Below are 16934 nucleotides of genomic sequence, written 5' to 3'. Positions count from 1 at the left end.
ACAACTTGTCCAGCTGTCAAGAAAGTCAATGTCGCAAATCAACTTTCATGTGATTCCAAATTATCAACATGGCACTGGTTTATATCATAACATAACATATTAATGATATTAATTTTAAAGAACATGTTAGTGTTTAGATTTATTGTATGTGGAATCAAATATCAAAAGTAAATTCATGCACTAAATGAAACATAATTTATAGTTCTCATTAAATTACACATATTCCCAAGTCCATGTAAATCTAAGACTAGCGGCTTGGATGGAGTGGGCAGATGTTTGCATGTTCATACATTGCACTTTCCACTAACTGTTCTAGCAAAATACAAGGAACTGCTGTTGCGAAACTAAACCTTTTAAATAGACATGGCGCCGGGTGTAAGTAGCTGCCTAATGTACTGCAACACCTGATACACGTTTCCTCGGAATTGAACAAAAACTGAGCACCACAAATGTTACCGTACTACGGATATAATTCGGAATACCAGAAAAGAAAGCTACTAAATGCGATTAAATGATTTCTAATTGATTATAGTAAAATATTTCCCTTCGTCTAAGCCTCAATTGGCAGCAATAACTTACCGATAAGCTCGTCAGCAGGTATATGTAATTGGATATAATTTCACAAATATTTCAATGACGTAGTGCGCAATCAACCGTTTGTGATGAGAGACGAAATAATATTTGATTTTCGCTTTGGAATTATTATTTTTTGTTTTGGAATTGAGTTCTCTGTAAGAAGAGGATGATCAATTGATCAACAGATACTCAATTGCAGTGTAACTGTCAGGCAGTATCCTACGTTTTCTTTCACCGTTTACTTTCTTGTTTCTTCCAACATATTTATTAAAATAGGTTGTGTCGCCACTCATTGACTGACTAAAACTGAGGCTTTTTTGCAACTGGCTTATATATAGTTTCCCATACATGATCCATCGTTACCACTGTGCCCAAGGAGTACTCTCGTATGGTTTGAACTATGATACATTTTGTAGCATATTTTACAGTACAGTTCTTTTCTTTGATGAACCAAGATTGGTCAAGTATTCTTGTCTCCTCTTACTAGGTTGTAGACCTTCCAAGTATGAACATTCTGGCTCAATACAGTCAGTTGGTATACATTTCTGAGAGGGATTCCAATTGTTGCATCATTGTTGTGATTGGTGTTGAATGTTATTAGTACGTTTTGGCCATTTGAGCAGGAATTTAAGCTCGCGTAATATGGCGTATGTAATATACGTTTATACACGTGAAAGAACATATGAATGGAACATTGCGCACAGTCGTTGACAAAAAATACATTCTATCTGAATTCAATGGAAAGTTTGGACATAGAGCAGGCGCGAATGTACATATACGCAGCTGCGTACACAGGCTTCCAAAAATGTTGAAAATAAATGCTTGAAATATGCAACAAAAACACGAACTAAGGGTGTTAGGGTGACTTTACCCTCAAAATACAAAAATCCTTCATATTGCTTTATTTTTTCTTAACGTATTACTATCTTGTAACACTTTACTTGAATTATACTTCTTTATTTCAGTGTTAAAAACATCATCATAAAGAGCAAGAGATTTCCTAACAATTCTGTAAGATGTAAATTAAACACGATGCTTGGCGTATATTATTCGCAGATTCGTAAAGGAGCTTTTAAAACACCTGATATCCCAGGTTGACATTGAATGTGTCGTTCTATATGATTTCATTTTAAACAATACAAATAGTTTTATTTCAATGTATTAAAGATCATTTGGTACCGTGTAGAAATCTCGTGTATCAAGCTCACAAAAATAACACGTTTGTTAAATTCAATTTACTATCATGTCGAAGTACAAGGTATTATATTTGTTAGTGTTAGGAAATGAAATTTAAGTCATATTTCTTGAATATGAATAAAATAAATCATATTTCTTAACAGACATACACTTGTTATTAATTTACTGGGAATATTCCATCGCCGCTTCAGTTCGAACCCTTCTGGAAAGGGCTTTCAGTTATATGGTTATATCATAACCCATTTGTTTATTTTGTGTTATTTGTTTGTAAGTGTATTTATAATTTGTATGTGTTGATTTTTATAATGGAGAACAATAGAATATGCTAAAACCAAACTTACCATTTTTTACTCAAAACATTACGGCTTTTTTAAGATGCAGTCTTACTCGCAATAAGAACCATAATCAGTACAAAAATATTTACCGAAAAGGACAAATAAATATCAAAAACAATAGTTCTTATGAATGATACCGTGTTTCATTTGTAGGAAAGCTGCATAAACCACGATGTTACTACCTTATGAGATGAAAGTTGATCTTCGTTTATTGATGTCATGACACCAAGTGATTTGAAATCACAGTTGCTGAAAATAAGTTCAAAAGTACATCTCATTTTACATGGTTTGAATAATTTGGTAATGTTATGTTATCAAATAGTTATGTATTTGAGTGTCCTTTTTGAATTGCCAAAATAATTTACTTGCAAATACTTATACTCCATTCTGTTCTCTAGCAATAATCATCATGGTGTGTTATATAGATATATTTTTTCAGCACCGAGTCTTCACAAAGTATTGTTTTATTCCAATATTTAACAATTTCAACACAGCAACAGGTATTAATTGCAATTTCTACTAAATTCCTTAAGATAACATTTCTTAAACGAACACACAGTTTAGTAGGAATTTGATAAGTCGGTGTGAAAAACTACTTTATTGAGAATACATTAAATCTATGTAATCGAACTTCATACATTAGACTTGAAACACAATTGTTGCTTGCCAAAGTGATATTTTTTCAGATAACTTCAGTGCCCCTTGAATTAAACTTTTTCTTGAATTAGTCATGTAAAATGTGTTGCAGTGCAATTGGCAAACATTTTCACTAAGTTTTGGTTTCTTCGAATAATTTTCGCTTGATTTCCTCGAGCAGAACACCCTGTTTGTCCATTTCTATTTTCATTGTCTTCATTGCTTTCTTAAGCGTTTTCTGTTTATGCATCATCTTGTGCTGGTTGACTTCGACTTGATTCTCATACTGAAACAAAGTATAAGCCATTTAAACGTATTGAAGTTGAATGTCTTTTTTAAAGAATTCAAAATTTCTGAAACTATTGAACGGACAGTTGTCTGTTAATACGAAATAAAAAAAATCGATTTTTAGACTTTTGTGCCTGTGCTATAGATTAAGCACTAATCCGCGTCCGGAATATTATATTGAATGTTTTAAACACCCAAAAGCTTGTAAGGGATTTGCATTATCAATACTGAATGGATTTGAAATAACAAAAATGATATTAAGGTTAGTGTTAAAGAATTTAATCGCAATTAACACTGAAATCAATACACATTCGTTTAATTTCAAGACTATCAATGTTGTTCTTTTTTATTGTTTATTTTTGTGACAGTTTAGGATACCTAGTTAAAACTATTTGTTGTTGTCTTCCTTTTAAAACAGATATATCACAGTATGAATCATTAGCATAGTAATCAAGCCCCAAAGTACGGTTCAAGAATACACAATAACCAAACCTTATCTGCATCTTTTGAAAGGGCGATTTTCATATATTCTGCACTTTTGAACCGTTTCACGTAAACATCGATGTACCATCCTGGTGGCCAAATCCAATAACCCCCTAAACGATATTTGGAAACACTCAGCAAAAGCCTCTCAACGTCAAGAACAAGCTTCACCTAAATGGGAACACAGTAGAGTAATCAATGTGAATAAATACAAAGAAAAGCAACTTGTACTGAAACATTAAACCTTTGGAACGATAAACCTACCTTCATTTGTATGCCTTTGAGTGTAGCATGGTCTTGTACAGCTTTGATGTCATCAATTGCAAGACCAATCATCAGGTTCATTATTACAATGGTCATCACAATCAGGAATATACAGAAAAATACATATGTGATCCAGTAATGGACCACGTCGTCATGGAAGACAGCGTTAAAATCCAGTTCGCCGATCATCATGACGGTGGTTCGAAGGATAGCGTAGGGAGCGGTTGAAAATGGAGTCTAAAATCAGGATATAAAGGTTTGGCGAAAGAAAACAGTTCAGTGATTTAGCTTGTTTAATACTGGATTTTAATCGGTATTATTACTTTCAAGTGTTTCTAAGACATAAAAGACTACATGTATATGTGATCATCGTAGCACACAAATGTATTGAAGGATATCGGTGAGCCATGCAACTATATAATCGCTATTTACTCATAGGAATGCTACGCTGGCATATTCGCTGGCATAGTTTTGTTATATCATCAAGTGACTTACTTGGTTTTGAAGTAAACAAAAGAAACCAAGCCCAAATCCAACAATGAAAAGCACGAAAACGATGAAGAACTTCACTAAGGTCCTCAAAATGTTGTTAAACATAACAACATAAATTCCGATATCTGGCCATTTTTGCAGATACATGACAATTCCAAACCAAGACAGTAGAATGGAAACTGCACCAAGATTCCATTGAAAAGTCTTAAAACGGTACAAAATTATTATATACATTATTCCGTTAGCAATTGCTCAATTAATGTAACGAAATTTTGTATCAGTTATTCCCTGCCATACTGTCACAACTTTTGCTACGAGTGCAAACGAGTTTTTTGGTTTGTGAACTAGCATTGCCGTTTCTCACAAGGTATCTGGCAGTCCTATCAAGAGTTTCATATAGTGTGTTCGATATCTTTATGACACTGAGTGAGTGTCTTACCAGTATCGAATACGTGAAGCATAGATAATCTCTATTTACCAATGAGTTGAGCTGCTATATTTCCAATCATTTATATGAATTCAAAGGAATCGAGATACTATATTGAAACCGATTTGTAAAAATGCACTAGGAGATTGTAGATTGAGCCATATCCGAAATATCCCCTAAACTTGAACAGACACACAGTACATTAAACCATATTCTTAAAGACTCTTTAATATTCGAACATTCCCGCAATAAATCTATGCATAGCATACAAAACCGTTATATAGTTGTGCTTTTCCGAAAACATGTCAAAAAGGAACCAAAGGAGTTTTGTACTAATGTCGAGCCATTCACGAGAAATCGTAAAAGACTTGCATCTTTATTGCCCCTAATATATCGCTTATATTCTTAGAACACCATACAAATGTTTTGTTCAAGCTGTTATAAGACGTTTTGTGGCGTTCTCGGTGATACCAGACGAGACATTTCTCGTTGTATATCACGTCATGTTAGGAGGAAAGGTGTGACAATGTGACAGGGATATTGACAAATGCTTATGAAGTCCATATAACGTTTTACTATTTAAGCAAAACCACGTGAAATAGAATGATACGTGACATTACTTGGACAATATATGTTATCTCTATCATATAATCATCAGTTAGCAAAACACTAATTTGAAAACATACGTATCTGTAATTGGTGTAATATTGGCATCCGTCAAAATCGATCACAAATAAGAAACTGGTAACGAAAATAATTATTTCCATGATGTTAACGAAATTGAAATAGTTCAAACGTCGCATGAATAGTTGTATCAGCTGCAAATTATAAATTTATATAGTTTCAAGCTTTTAACAAATTGATTCTAATAAAGGGAATGACATTTCAACTTATGATTGCCAAATAGCATCGGTCTTAAATGAAGGAAATAAATTAAAATGAAAATATCAATGAGAGAAGTAAAAACCTAAAAAAAACCTAGTACATTTAAAACGCTAGTATGTATCTAATGTAATGTAATGATTTAAAATGTATATAAAGAATATTATGGTTATTTAATATAAACATGTTATCATGGTGTATGTGAAGTTTCAACATTAATTGAGCAAAAACTTTCAAAATTGTTCTTTCACAAGGTAAATTACAAGTCAGCATATTCATAAGATGTTTTATAAATTAGGACTTCAGTCTATTCCTGTTATTGTTTTGGATATTTCAAAGCAATTACGAATTTTACCATATTTTACAGAATCCTCTTTTTTGCCTGCCAGTCAATTTCGGTTTTCGGACATTAATGTTGGGTCTTTTTCGTTGCGTGATAAATAATGACGTATGTTTTAATTTCCTTTATTATCAAAAAAAAAAAAGGTTTTCCTAAAGTTTTTTTTTATTTGCGTGCATAAAACTGCCTTTTTTCGAAAATACCACAACACTCCAACAACAAACCTCTTTGAAGACGTTGATACTTGTTAGAACGTACAGAAAGGTTTTGACCACGTGTAATGCAAGTGGCCTTCTATACCCAGTATCAAAATATTCCTCACAGCTCGATTGGTTTCTACAAGTAAAAGAACACACACATTTCATGTTTCTTGTTTTGTGAATGTTTGCCTAAATCGTTGTAACGTTAAATAGGAACTATAATAAAGATTTTTATAATAGGCCTATCTATGTAGATAACATGATGTTATCAACGAACCTTAAAAATCGAAGGCAATATTTTCTTACATTATAGTATCCCATGATTGCAACAACTTGAACACATAGTTGACAAGTCCACTTTTTCATATTTTACCCGAAATAGAGCAAAAGATGTTCGTTCGTAGTTAAAAAACATACATTGCAAATGGGGGTGGCGTCATAACAACATATGTAGTCAAAAACGACAAATAGAGCGCATAGATAACGAAGAAGACGTAGTAATAACTCTTTGCGAATCTGCTCCATTTATGCTGACGAAGGCCCTTCACAACTGGATGGACGAGTAAATTCAACAGTCCTGCTTCAGACTAGAAAGTAGAAAGAAAAATATAGTTCGGAATGATGCACATATTTATCAATACACTACTCAGTTATAGAAATAAAGGGAGTACAGCATGTGTACATCTCAGATATTTAAGCATTTCTTAATCAGAAATGTAGCATAAGAATATTATCCAACATGTGCATACCTTAATTCAAAATAAATCTTATGTGAACTACGTGTAGGACATTCTATTTTTAAAAAAAAGTTTAGAATTGCATCATTTTAATTCCAACTTGAAAACCAGGGTCTACATTCCTAACCTAAACAGTCAATTTCCAACATATACAAACTCTTTGGGCCAGCAGATTTCATCATTGTGATGGATAACTGAAGCTTTTATTGCAAGAGTAAAATCCATCCGAGGTAAAACTACCCTGCCATATATAAAGGCCCAACATTTTCACTTGTAGGCACAATGCTACCTGACAAACTCTTTTCAAAAGCACATGCAAAAAGTGGTAAAGGTTTGGCTAAATCTGTTCGTAGATTAAAAATGAACAGGCTTAAATCGAAGCGACAATTGATAAGATTTGTGGAAAGTAATTTCCTTGCATGACATTAATAAATAGTATATAAAGAAAAATAGCCAAGCACTAGCTTCTTCAATATCAGATGTTGTCATAGTTTTGCTAGATGAATGCTGATCTAAAGCTCCTCGAAGATAACTTACATATAACTTTAAACGAATGCCTCTTGAATAACATATAGTTTCAAATGACTGATCAAAGCTTCAAATATGAACCCAACACTAAAGACTCAGGCCCCAATTTCTCGAAACTTCTTAAGCTTACCGGGCTTAAGTAGCTTTTTTCAATTTGTCAAAATACATACTTAAAATCAATTTTGATAAATAAAAAATGGTTCATATTGATTATCATAAAGATAATTCTTATGTAACGTCTAAAAAATCTTCAAGAAGTAAATATAATGCATATTATAGAAAAAAAAATATAGAGCACTTGTTATGAGAGACTTAAGCAGTTTCGAGAAATTGAGTCCAGTTTTGCATATAATAAGGTTATAATCAATTAGCCAGCCACTCACGATTGGTTAATCTTCCGCAGTTGCATACCACAGTTCTACCACATATTTGGTTGTATGAGGTACTATGATTGCTGAATTATATTTATTAGATAGATATGAACAAAACTAAATACCTCCAAATTTCAAGAAATGTGAGTGACCAACATTGTCAATCACCTTTTTTAAATCAAGTAAACCCATACATACAAGGTTACTTTACTGCGTTCTAATCGGGTAAAAGTGGGATGATTTTAAGGACACACAAGCGGTTTGACCAAAATGATGTCAAACAAGTTTTTATGCCTACAAAGGTTTGCGGTGTTTTGTTATGCTAGGTTAAATATGTTTGTCATCTGGTTAAAACCAATAATAATCAAAATGCAATTCATTTATGTTTTAGACCTTACCATAATTATCATTGGGTGTTGAACTTTGAATAAATCTGCATCATTTTCATAAGCCTCTGGTGTATCCGTCCTCTTATCTGAGCAATAAACAAGTCGTGTGTTTAATGCATCAGTTTTTACAGCATAAAACCATTAATAAACGCACTTCAACAAACTATATTTTATTAACAGTATTGTATTTTCGTCTCTTTCAAGCTGGAAAGATGTCAAATATCCTTGCTTATAGTTAAATTGTAAACTTGTTTCGACGTGTTGTCTTAGAAATTTCCATTGAATTGTTTACATGCTGTCAAATATTGGTATTACAGTGACAAGTCTAGAAGTAGAACATAAGAAACCGTGGCACAAGGCGAGGACCCAAACGACAAGGGAAAGGGACACAAAAGTATAAAAGTATAAACACAACACACATAAATACAAACACCCCAACGAGACCACACCAGCATCAAATTAACATACCGATAAATGATTGGGTAACCGCCTTGGTACGGTCAGTGTAACAATAGTTCACTAGAACACGAGACTTCTGGGTGCTTAAACTAGTTTATGGTATTTATAAACAAGGTATTCACAGTTCGAGTATATGGCAGTAAACGGAGACCGGGAGACAGAAAAAAGAATGCAACAAGCAGTATACTGATAAATATTGGGGTACCGCCTTTAAAGGGTCAATAAATCCCTGGGGGTTTCAATTAGTTTGTACGACTGTAATTTTCCACTTGTCGCAACATCTTCAATGAATACAAGAATAAAATTATTAGCCTCATCAACTTGAAAGCAATAAAGAATAATGTAACAAATTACACATTAACTGATAAATAATTTTAAGTACTCAACGACCGCGGTATAAACATCACCTGCAAATAAAATAATCCGGAGAAACAGTGCTAGCTCTTAAAAGCTACGATAAAGTCACTCTTATACAACCATCTACTATAGCTTGCATAAGAAAGGTTTTAAAACTATGTCTTTATATAGAATAATAATGAAAATAACAGTAGATAAAACGCAATGAAAATAGAATAAAAATGTATTCTTCGAGATATAAAACGAAATAATTCGAAAACATAACGACAAATATTTTATAAATGCTGCAGAATCAACAATCGAAAACGGTTAAAAGATAACTTTCTATCTTCAAGAAAACCATTTGCGGACTGCAACGCTCGCTCACCTCAATAGAAAAGCGTGTTGAGGACAACATTTTAATATCGGAAAAAAAATCAATTTTAAAACATTCATTTCTATTTCAGAGTAAGATCATAAGAGCACTATTTGGAAACTCAAACAAAGCTGGTATAAGTGGCATAAAATCAAGTCAATTAATGTCGTCGCAAAGAGTTGAGATCAACATGAAATCTATTTTCCATAAAAATCATTTTCAAATACAAAAAGACACGTTTTATGCAAATTAAAACCTTGCCACCATTTAATTTTCGACTGAAGAACGTTTTTACAGTTAGGCTTTTAATGGATATAGAGCGATTAAATACTATCGAGATGAACTTTGAATAAAATATCTCTATTATAATATGTGTTTTAATGTTTAGGCGCACATATATAAAATGATAAACAAATAAAAAATGGCATACGTACAGCTGTATTGCGTTTTTGTTGCCTCCATGTCTGTGGGGAAAATATTATATTATTTATATTAAGTCATTCGTTATTTTATGGTGATTTGATTTTTAATTTATAATATATATAAACTGTGGGCTTTAATAACTACACACAGCATTCGAATCAGTCACCCGAATCCCAATCACTATGAATATTGTATGTTGAAAAATCAACATAAATGTCCTACCGCGAGTTCTAAAACTACTTTGATCGCTCCATTCTTTTATGAAATATAGATCGTCAATAAATTCGAAGTTGAATCGAGCCAGGTATTCTATACGTTTAATTTTCCTCTCATTTTTGCATGCATTATCTTTTTTTTGTCTTTTGGTGCCATTTTCTTCAGCGGATGCATAAATACATCTATCCAAAGATGCCTTTGCAGTATCTGTAAAAATGGTATCGTCGCACATTTTAAGCTAACATCTTTCAAATAAATATTTAACATTTGAATTCCATTTTTTCAGGAGAAATGATTTTTAAAAAAATCAATCAACTCATTAGCTTACCAGGCATATGCCGAACTAGTTTTCTAAACGGCGTACATTCCATTCCGTCGTCGTCTTTTGTGTAGTTCCTAAGAGCTTTCTCCCACTGGTTTGATTCAATAATTGTCATTGCAACAGACCTACAAACATATTATTAACATAACTAAATTAGTTTGCATTTGATAGTTTAAATTTAGCAATTACAAAATGTACATACTTATTCAACGCGCAATTGACAAATAATTACATTGATCGTGACCCTGTAATTTCATTTTTTTTAAATTATAATTAAAAATGACACAAATTTAAAGTGGCGACCACTATTTAAATCTTTGAAATGGACAAAATTATAAAGAGGTAAACGTACTATGCCGATGACGTGAGACCTTTAGAATTAAATGTCATAGAACAATTATTGGTACACAACTTATTATAAATTTATATGATATTTTTATCATAATCGGTTTGACAAAGTCTTAAAACAATCGTTAAATGAAACCGCATAGTCCCGATTCGATACTCTTTTGGTACTGCATGATATATATAATTTTATAAGACTCACTCATGGCGATTGAGTATAGCGATTTCTAAGCAATTGTGACCCTTTTCATCCAATAGAGAAACGTTGCTTTGTTTCAATATCATGTATTCCACAACGTCAGCATGTCCGTTTTTGCTAGCTACCATCAAAGGTGTAAGCTGTAAATTTCAAAACAATTAATTATCAATCAATTATTTCACAACGCCTTCACAGTGCTCAAACATATCAACGAAAATCAATCCCTTGACATAGGTTTGACTATAATCTGAAAGGTTGCCTAAAATATGTAAACTATTTTTTCAGTGAAAGAGAACATTGAATTGATGTTCCATTTGAAGACGACCTTTTGATTTGTATACGGGGGACACACGCGCATGGAAAAAGAAGGAAAGACAAAGAGGAACTCCATACGAATGAAAATAACCAATTTCAAATTTGTCTTACCTTATTTTCGTTCGCCATGTCGATTAAATCGGTTTGAGTACTCAAATGCTCCACGCATTTCAGATGCCCAGAGGCGGCCGCAAGCCAAAGTGAGGTACACCCTGTCTTATTCTTTACTTTGCTAAAACAATAAAAAAAAATATGAATTTAAAGTATGTGATAAACAGCGTGTATGCTTTATTTGTATGTAACCATAAAACAAGATACAGGCTAACTGAGTTTAGCACTTAGTTATTATAATAATTAATGAATCAAGCATGTCACAAAATGAAATTTTATTTGCTTAAACAGAATCGGAGAAAACAATTATTTTTAAACTAACTGTGAATACATATTTTTCAAACGTACTTACGTTTCCAATAGTTAATGTTGACTGATAAATATGCTTGCCTGAAATTGTTTTCTTTATCCTCACGAAGTAGGACATCGAGCAGTCTAGCATGTCCTTCTTTTGCCGCTAAATGATACACAGTGTCACCATTCACGTCTGTTTTGTTTAGAAACTCATGGTTTTGTAGCGCCATGTTTTCTATGATGCTGTAATTTAAATTTTGTCTTATAAACATGTAGCAGTGTCAGATTTGTGTCAAAACTAATAGTTGTTTGTAAACCTTTCTTGCTTTGTTTTCTCGTAGTTGAATTCTGTCACATGATCCAAGCCAGGCAAAATCCAAACGTCCATTTTCGAAAATTATTGATTTGTATAAATTTACATTATGAATATAAAAACTGCTTAAGCTAGAAAGCCTGCTTTGGTATATTGTTTATTAAAGTTCATTTTCAGGAATTATATTGATTGCAATGGGTTGTTTAATTGCATGTTTTGTACAAAAAAGTGTCGGACGACACATTTTGGTTTGTGCAACATTTTTCTTCGAGACCCTTGAAATGGCAACAACTTATCTTGCATTTCTACCACAGTAATTTTAATATTTGCACCGATAATTTACAGCAGGTCTACCAGAGCATGATGTGATAGCACAGGGTACAGTGTGTAAGACATTAAATTCCACAAATTGGTAAGATAAATGGCATGTTGTTGTCATGTATTTTGTGCTATTGGTGTGATCTGTTGCATTGTATAAACATAGTGTTAGCTTTTGTATTGTTATACTTGTATGTTTATTTTGTCTGAATTATTTAAGAAAGACCGCTAGAATGATCTAACGTTATCATAATATTCAGCAAGGTTTACTGACTAGTTACGATAGTAATGTATCAGTCAATTTGTCATGTTTCTTAACCGCTACTATCTTTAGGTGAATGAACTTAAAAATTATAAATTGCAAAAGTGAGTTCGAGTTTTCTTGATCGTGTTGCACTCCAGAATACCACTTAATAGAAGGTTTCAACCATAGACCCTATCCAGGCTAGTACAAAAATTTACTAATTAGAAAGGGCTGCTACAAACAGTTTTTCTTTAGAGCAATGTGATGTAGCGATTTTGCTGTAAATAGACATCTATATATAAGGCGTAGACAATGCTACATACGTAACTATTATCAATAGAAAGGAACTCTAGATGAAAAACACTCTAACAGCATGTATATAAATATGTTGTCTACAATGTATGTATGATTGTATAAGAAGCAAGCGACTCCTGAAACAATACACTTGGCATTCAGGAACACTTGATTAAGTGACTTACAATAAACGCAACAATGGATCTAAATAAATCCAAACCCAATATGAATAAAGATTATGATCGAAACATCTTGCCTTGTAAAACCTTTTTCACTCGCAATATGTAGCGGAGTTTTCATGTACGCGTCTGGGAGAAAAGGATTTGCACCATACTTAAGAAGTATCTGCGAACAATGTATTAATGATATTAAGGAATAACATATGATTCAAATAAAAACTTGTATGCTTTCATATCTGTTATTATATATAATGTATAAAATCATATAATATAATATATATTAACAAAACTACATTTATTGTTTCCTACTTCAAAAACTTTCACGTGTCCAAATTGACTTGCTGTATGCAGGGGCGTCGATTTGTTGCTTTCGTTATCCTGTGCGTTCAATAACTTCTGAATTTTGTTTATAGAAGACATTTGGGCAGTTCTTTCCCTTTGTAACGTATTGTTGGATGTTTTGTCTAATAAAATCTGAATAAAACAACACACAAAAGCATAAGCACAAGCATTTCCTCATAACAGCATCAAATTACATCATTCCATTAACTTTCTGCTATTAGTAAGTGGGTCTAATTTAATCAAATACCTACACACATTTAACTCGAAAGTATTAACAATACATACGTGATCAGAAAATATAATGAACTGATAAGTTGGTTTTATGTAGAGAATTTCTACATTACCCTAGACCACACAATATGTTGTTTTTTCTCTTAAGCACATGCCATTTTAAATAAGAAAATTAGTTTTACCTTAAGAACAGTTGATCTGTTTTTTTCGGCAACAATATGTAGAATATTCCTCCCGTCTCCCAGCCGAACGCACGGATCTATGTCACCACAATCCATCAGGTAATAAACTAATTTCTCGAAACCTTTAGCGACTGCGTGCATGAAGGGGGTGAACCCGTTTGCATCCGGTGCATCCCGTGTTTCTTGTGCACACTTTCTAGAAAGGGAAACGACTTGCTTTTTATTATTGATAGTATATGAAAAACTACAGAAAATTGAACTGTATGATCATATAATTTTAAACATTGCATTTGCTTAGGCAGACAGTGTGGGATGTTTATAACTTTAAACAATCACTGCATCATATTTTTAAAAGTTTTGCATTAGGTACTCTGAATTGTATTGCTTTGACTGCAGAAAGAGTTGGGATATCTTATCATAGACGTACTTGGGGTTGACCTTATAGTTTTATTACTATTCGTTTTATTCTTAAGTTTCCTAAAGTTAATGCATACTTTGATTAGTTTTACCATTTACGTTTTTACTGTATTCGAAATTGTTGGTATAAGAGTTAGGTTGTGCACACAAACTAGTTTAAACTCCCGGTAAAATAGATTTTACTGAGCATTCTAGTGCGGTTCTTTACAATCCTTGATAAGACACCGCAGTTTGAAATAGTATATATGTTGTGTGTTGTCTGTGGAGTTGTGTTTTTTGTTCCAAAGTTCTGGTTTGTGATTTTTTTGTGTTTGTGTTCTACTAGTGTGTTATTGGCGTTGAAACTGTGCCATTGAATGCGGTTTATATTTAAACTTTCGACAACTAGACTTGTTTCTGTTGGTTTTTTATATAAATTTTAACTAGGAACTAAATAGCAAAGCAGGAACACCAATATCATCTTAAAGAGGAATTAATATTACATTGGAACAGTAGGTAAAACGAACTTAAACATAAGTATATGATTTTCAAGGATAACGCTTATTAAATGATTTGCTCAAATTTGAGAATGTCTACAAACGTAGTGCCAAATATATTAAATGAATTCTACAGAACTGATCTTTTTGCTCATTTGAAACGCTTAATAGTGTAACTCTTAATCACAATTCAACAAGATGAGTTCAGACATTCTCTAGAATTAACATGATGTTTGTTGCCATTTGCCTATTAAATTGACCTATAAAGAGAAATAGTTTCTTCAATAATGGCACCTTTACAATCCAGAAGATTACGTCGGTCTATCCGTGCATGTTTTTAGAGTTCTTGTAATATCGATTTAAACAATATGTTTTAGTTTTAAACATTCATAATTTAATCATAAGCATACCCAGCCTGAAGCTCTTTTGCACATTCTAAGTTGTTGTTTTCACATGCTAAATGAAATGCTGTTTTCTTGTTTCTTGTAACTTTGTTTGCCAATTGCTTTGGTCCATGCCGAAGAAGCTTTACAACAGCATTTGTCTTCCCATACAAAGCAGCATAGTGAAGGGCGGTCATTCCATTTTTATTATTATGATCTATTTTGCACTCTGCAAAAAAGAGTACGTGTATTGGCTGATGCAAAGTACGTTCGATTTATAACTAAACCTAATCAGATTATCTGAATAAGCCATTTACTTATACGTTAAAACAATGCACATAATAATTATGTTGTTTTTGACGTGATAACATTTACTGTTAAGGCGATAACATCCTCAAAAGACACAGCTTATACGTGAACAACCGCCAGCTAGTATCTCGTTTAGTATTATGCTTAAATATTATTTTGTTTTTGTACAGTAAAAATATTGCTATAAATTCACTATTTTCGACGATCAAAAGATCCATCAATTCTTCATTCCCGTATTTTGATGCAAGCATAAGCGGCGTGTTTCCATCTTCATCTTCGCAATCCACGTCAATTTTCTACCAAAAGGGAGTATAATTATTTTATCATTACATTATAGCATATAATTATCATAATATATCATTCATTATAACATGAAAGTATTTTAACAGAAACTACAAAGCCTTGTTTAGTCAGACCTTCTCATCTATTTATCTGCATGTATTGATATCTTTATTAAATTTCAAGTATTTTAAAGCATTTGAAGTATTCATACGCCTTCTTTCGTTTTATCTGTGAACCTTAAAGGCAGAACTATTTTATTTTATATACATGGTGTGTCTTTCATACTGCATATGCTGTTTTCTTATTTCAGTTTCAATTTAATTATAATATGAACATTTATATTGAACCTCAGACTTCAACAGCAGTTCGGCGGCTTCGACGTTGCCCTTCATTACAGCAATGTGAAGAGCTGTGCTTTTATTTTCATCTTTATCAGTCACTTCTGCATTATTTAAAATATATTCAACAATATTTCTTCTGTTTCTGCCTAGTATGACACGTCTAATGAATAGGGATAGACACTACAGCGATATCTTTCGAGTATCCCAAATGTGAACTTAAGTATCCTTCAGAATACTTCATATAGTTGGACTCAATATTACTTAATATTTTTGCTATAAAGTTGGTATCGATAAGCCTTAATAAATCAAATCTTAGGCTATGATTCAAAAGCTTTAATCATAGTATGGGTCATATATGTTTGTTCTATCTAGGGCTATGATCTGACATGTTGCCTTCAGAATACTTCGATTTCGGTTTATTCGGAATGCTGGATGATATACTCAAATTGTTCGCTTAATGTAATTTAATGATGTTTGTTAATTATAATTATTTATAGTTTATACTATCATGTTTCAGACCTTTTTTCTACAAACATTCGTCTGTACGACCTGTGACATAATTATTAAATCATATCAGAAATATGTGTGAACGTATTCATAACGTATTCATAATTTCGTATTTTGACACTTTCAGCCATCGTTTTCAATGCAAAGTTAAGCGGGTTGAATTTACTATAATTTGATCTCGTTATCAATTATATTTTAAACTTACATGAATACTACGTTCAATATTTAACGTCGGTTCGTTTTTGCAAGCATACATTAGCGGAGTCAAACCATTTCCCGATTTCTTGTTGACGCCTGTAGATGAAATATATTCTATGTCAAAATAAGTCTTTATCTCACATTTTCAATAAAACACTTCCATACACAATATTTCCCAAGCAGGATAATAATAATAAAAAATCGTATAACGAAATAGTTTGAAAACATACCATCAGTCATCTATAACATGTGCGTACCTGCACTGTTTTTCAACAACTCTTGGACGGCTGCATGGTTGTGTGCCCTTGATGCATAATGTAGAGCCGTCAAACCGTCTTTGTCTTTGACGTCCACGTAAACTTTATCGGACTCCGATA

At 32.6% G+C, this 16934-nt stretch overlaps 1 protein-coding gene across 2 annotated transcripts; it reads right to left on the bottom strand.

The window, feature by feature from the left end:
- Positions 1–2556: 2556 nt before the first annotated feature.
- LOC128237155 (transient receptor potential cation channel subfamily A member 1 homolog) lies at positions 2557–15991 on the bottom strand. 2 transcript variants are annotated; one of them, XM_052952431.1, is made up of 20 exons: positions 15859–15991; positions 15423–15525; positions 14948–15149; positions 13645–13840; positions 13199–13363; positions 12967–13055; positions 11638–11784; positions 11248–11368; positions 10825–10961; positions 10284–10402; positions 9962–10162; positions 9751–9780; positions 8155–8231; positions 6538–6707; positions 6145–6256; positions 5385–5516; positions 4275–4475; positions 3780–4016; positions 3525–3686; positions 2557–3030 (listed from the first exon to the last, which is right to left on the bottom strand). In XM_052952431.1, the coding sequence occupies exons 1-20, from the start codon at positions 15901–15903 to the stop codon at positions 2878–2880; spliced, it is 2799 nt and encodes a 932-aa protein (XP_052808391.1). In that variant the 5' UTR covers positions 15904–15991; the 3' UTR covers positions 2557–2877. The 2 variants fall into 2 exon arrangements, with proteins under 2 accessions (XP_052808391.1, XP_052808392.1); XM_052952432.1 differs by having other exon boundaries at positions 14948–15137.
- Between the last annotated feature and the right edge of the window lie 943 nt (positions 15992–16934).

This window comes from Mya arenaria, chromosome 6, assembly GCF_026914265.1.
Source record: "Mya arenaria isolate MELC-2E11 chromosome 6, ASM2691426v1".
Taxonomy (NCBI): Eukaryota; Metazoa; Mollusca; class Bivalvia; order Myida; family Myidae; genus Mya; species Mya arenaria.
Note: the sequence above shows the minus strand (reverse complement) of the source record. Positions and strands in the feature narration are given on the sequence as shown.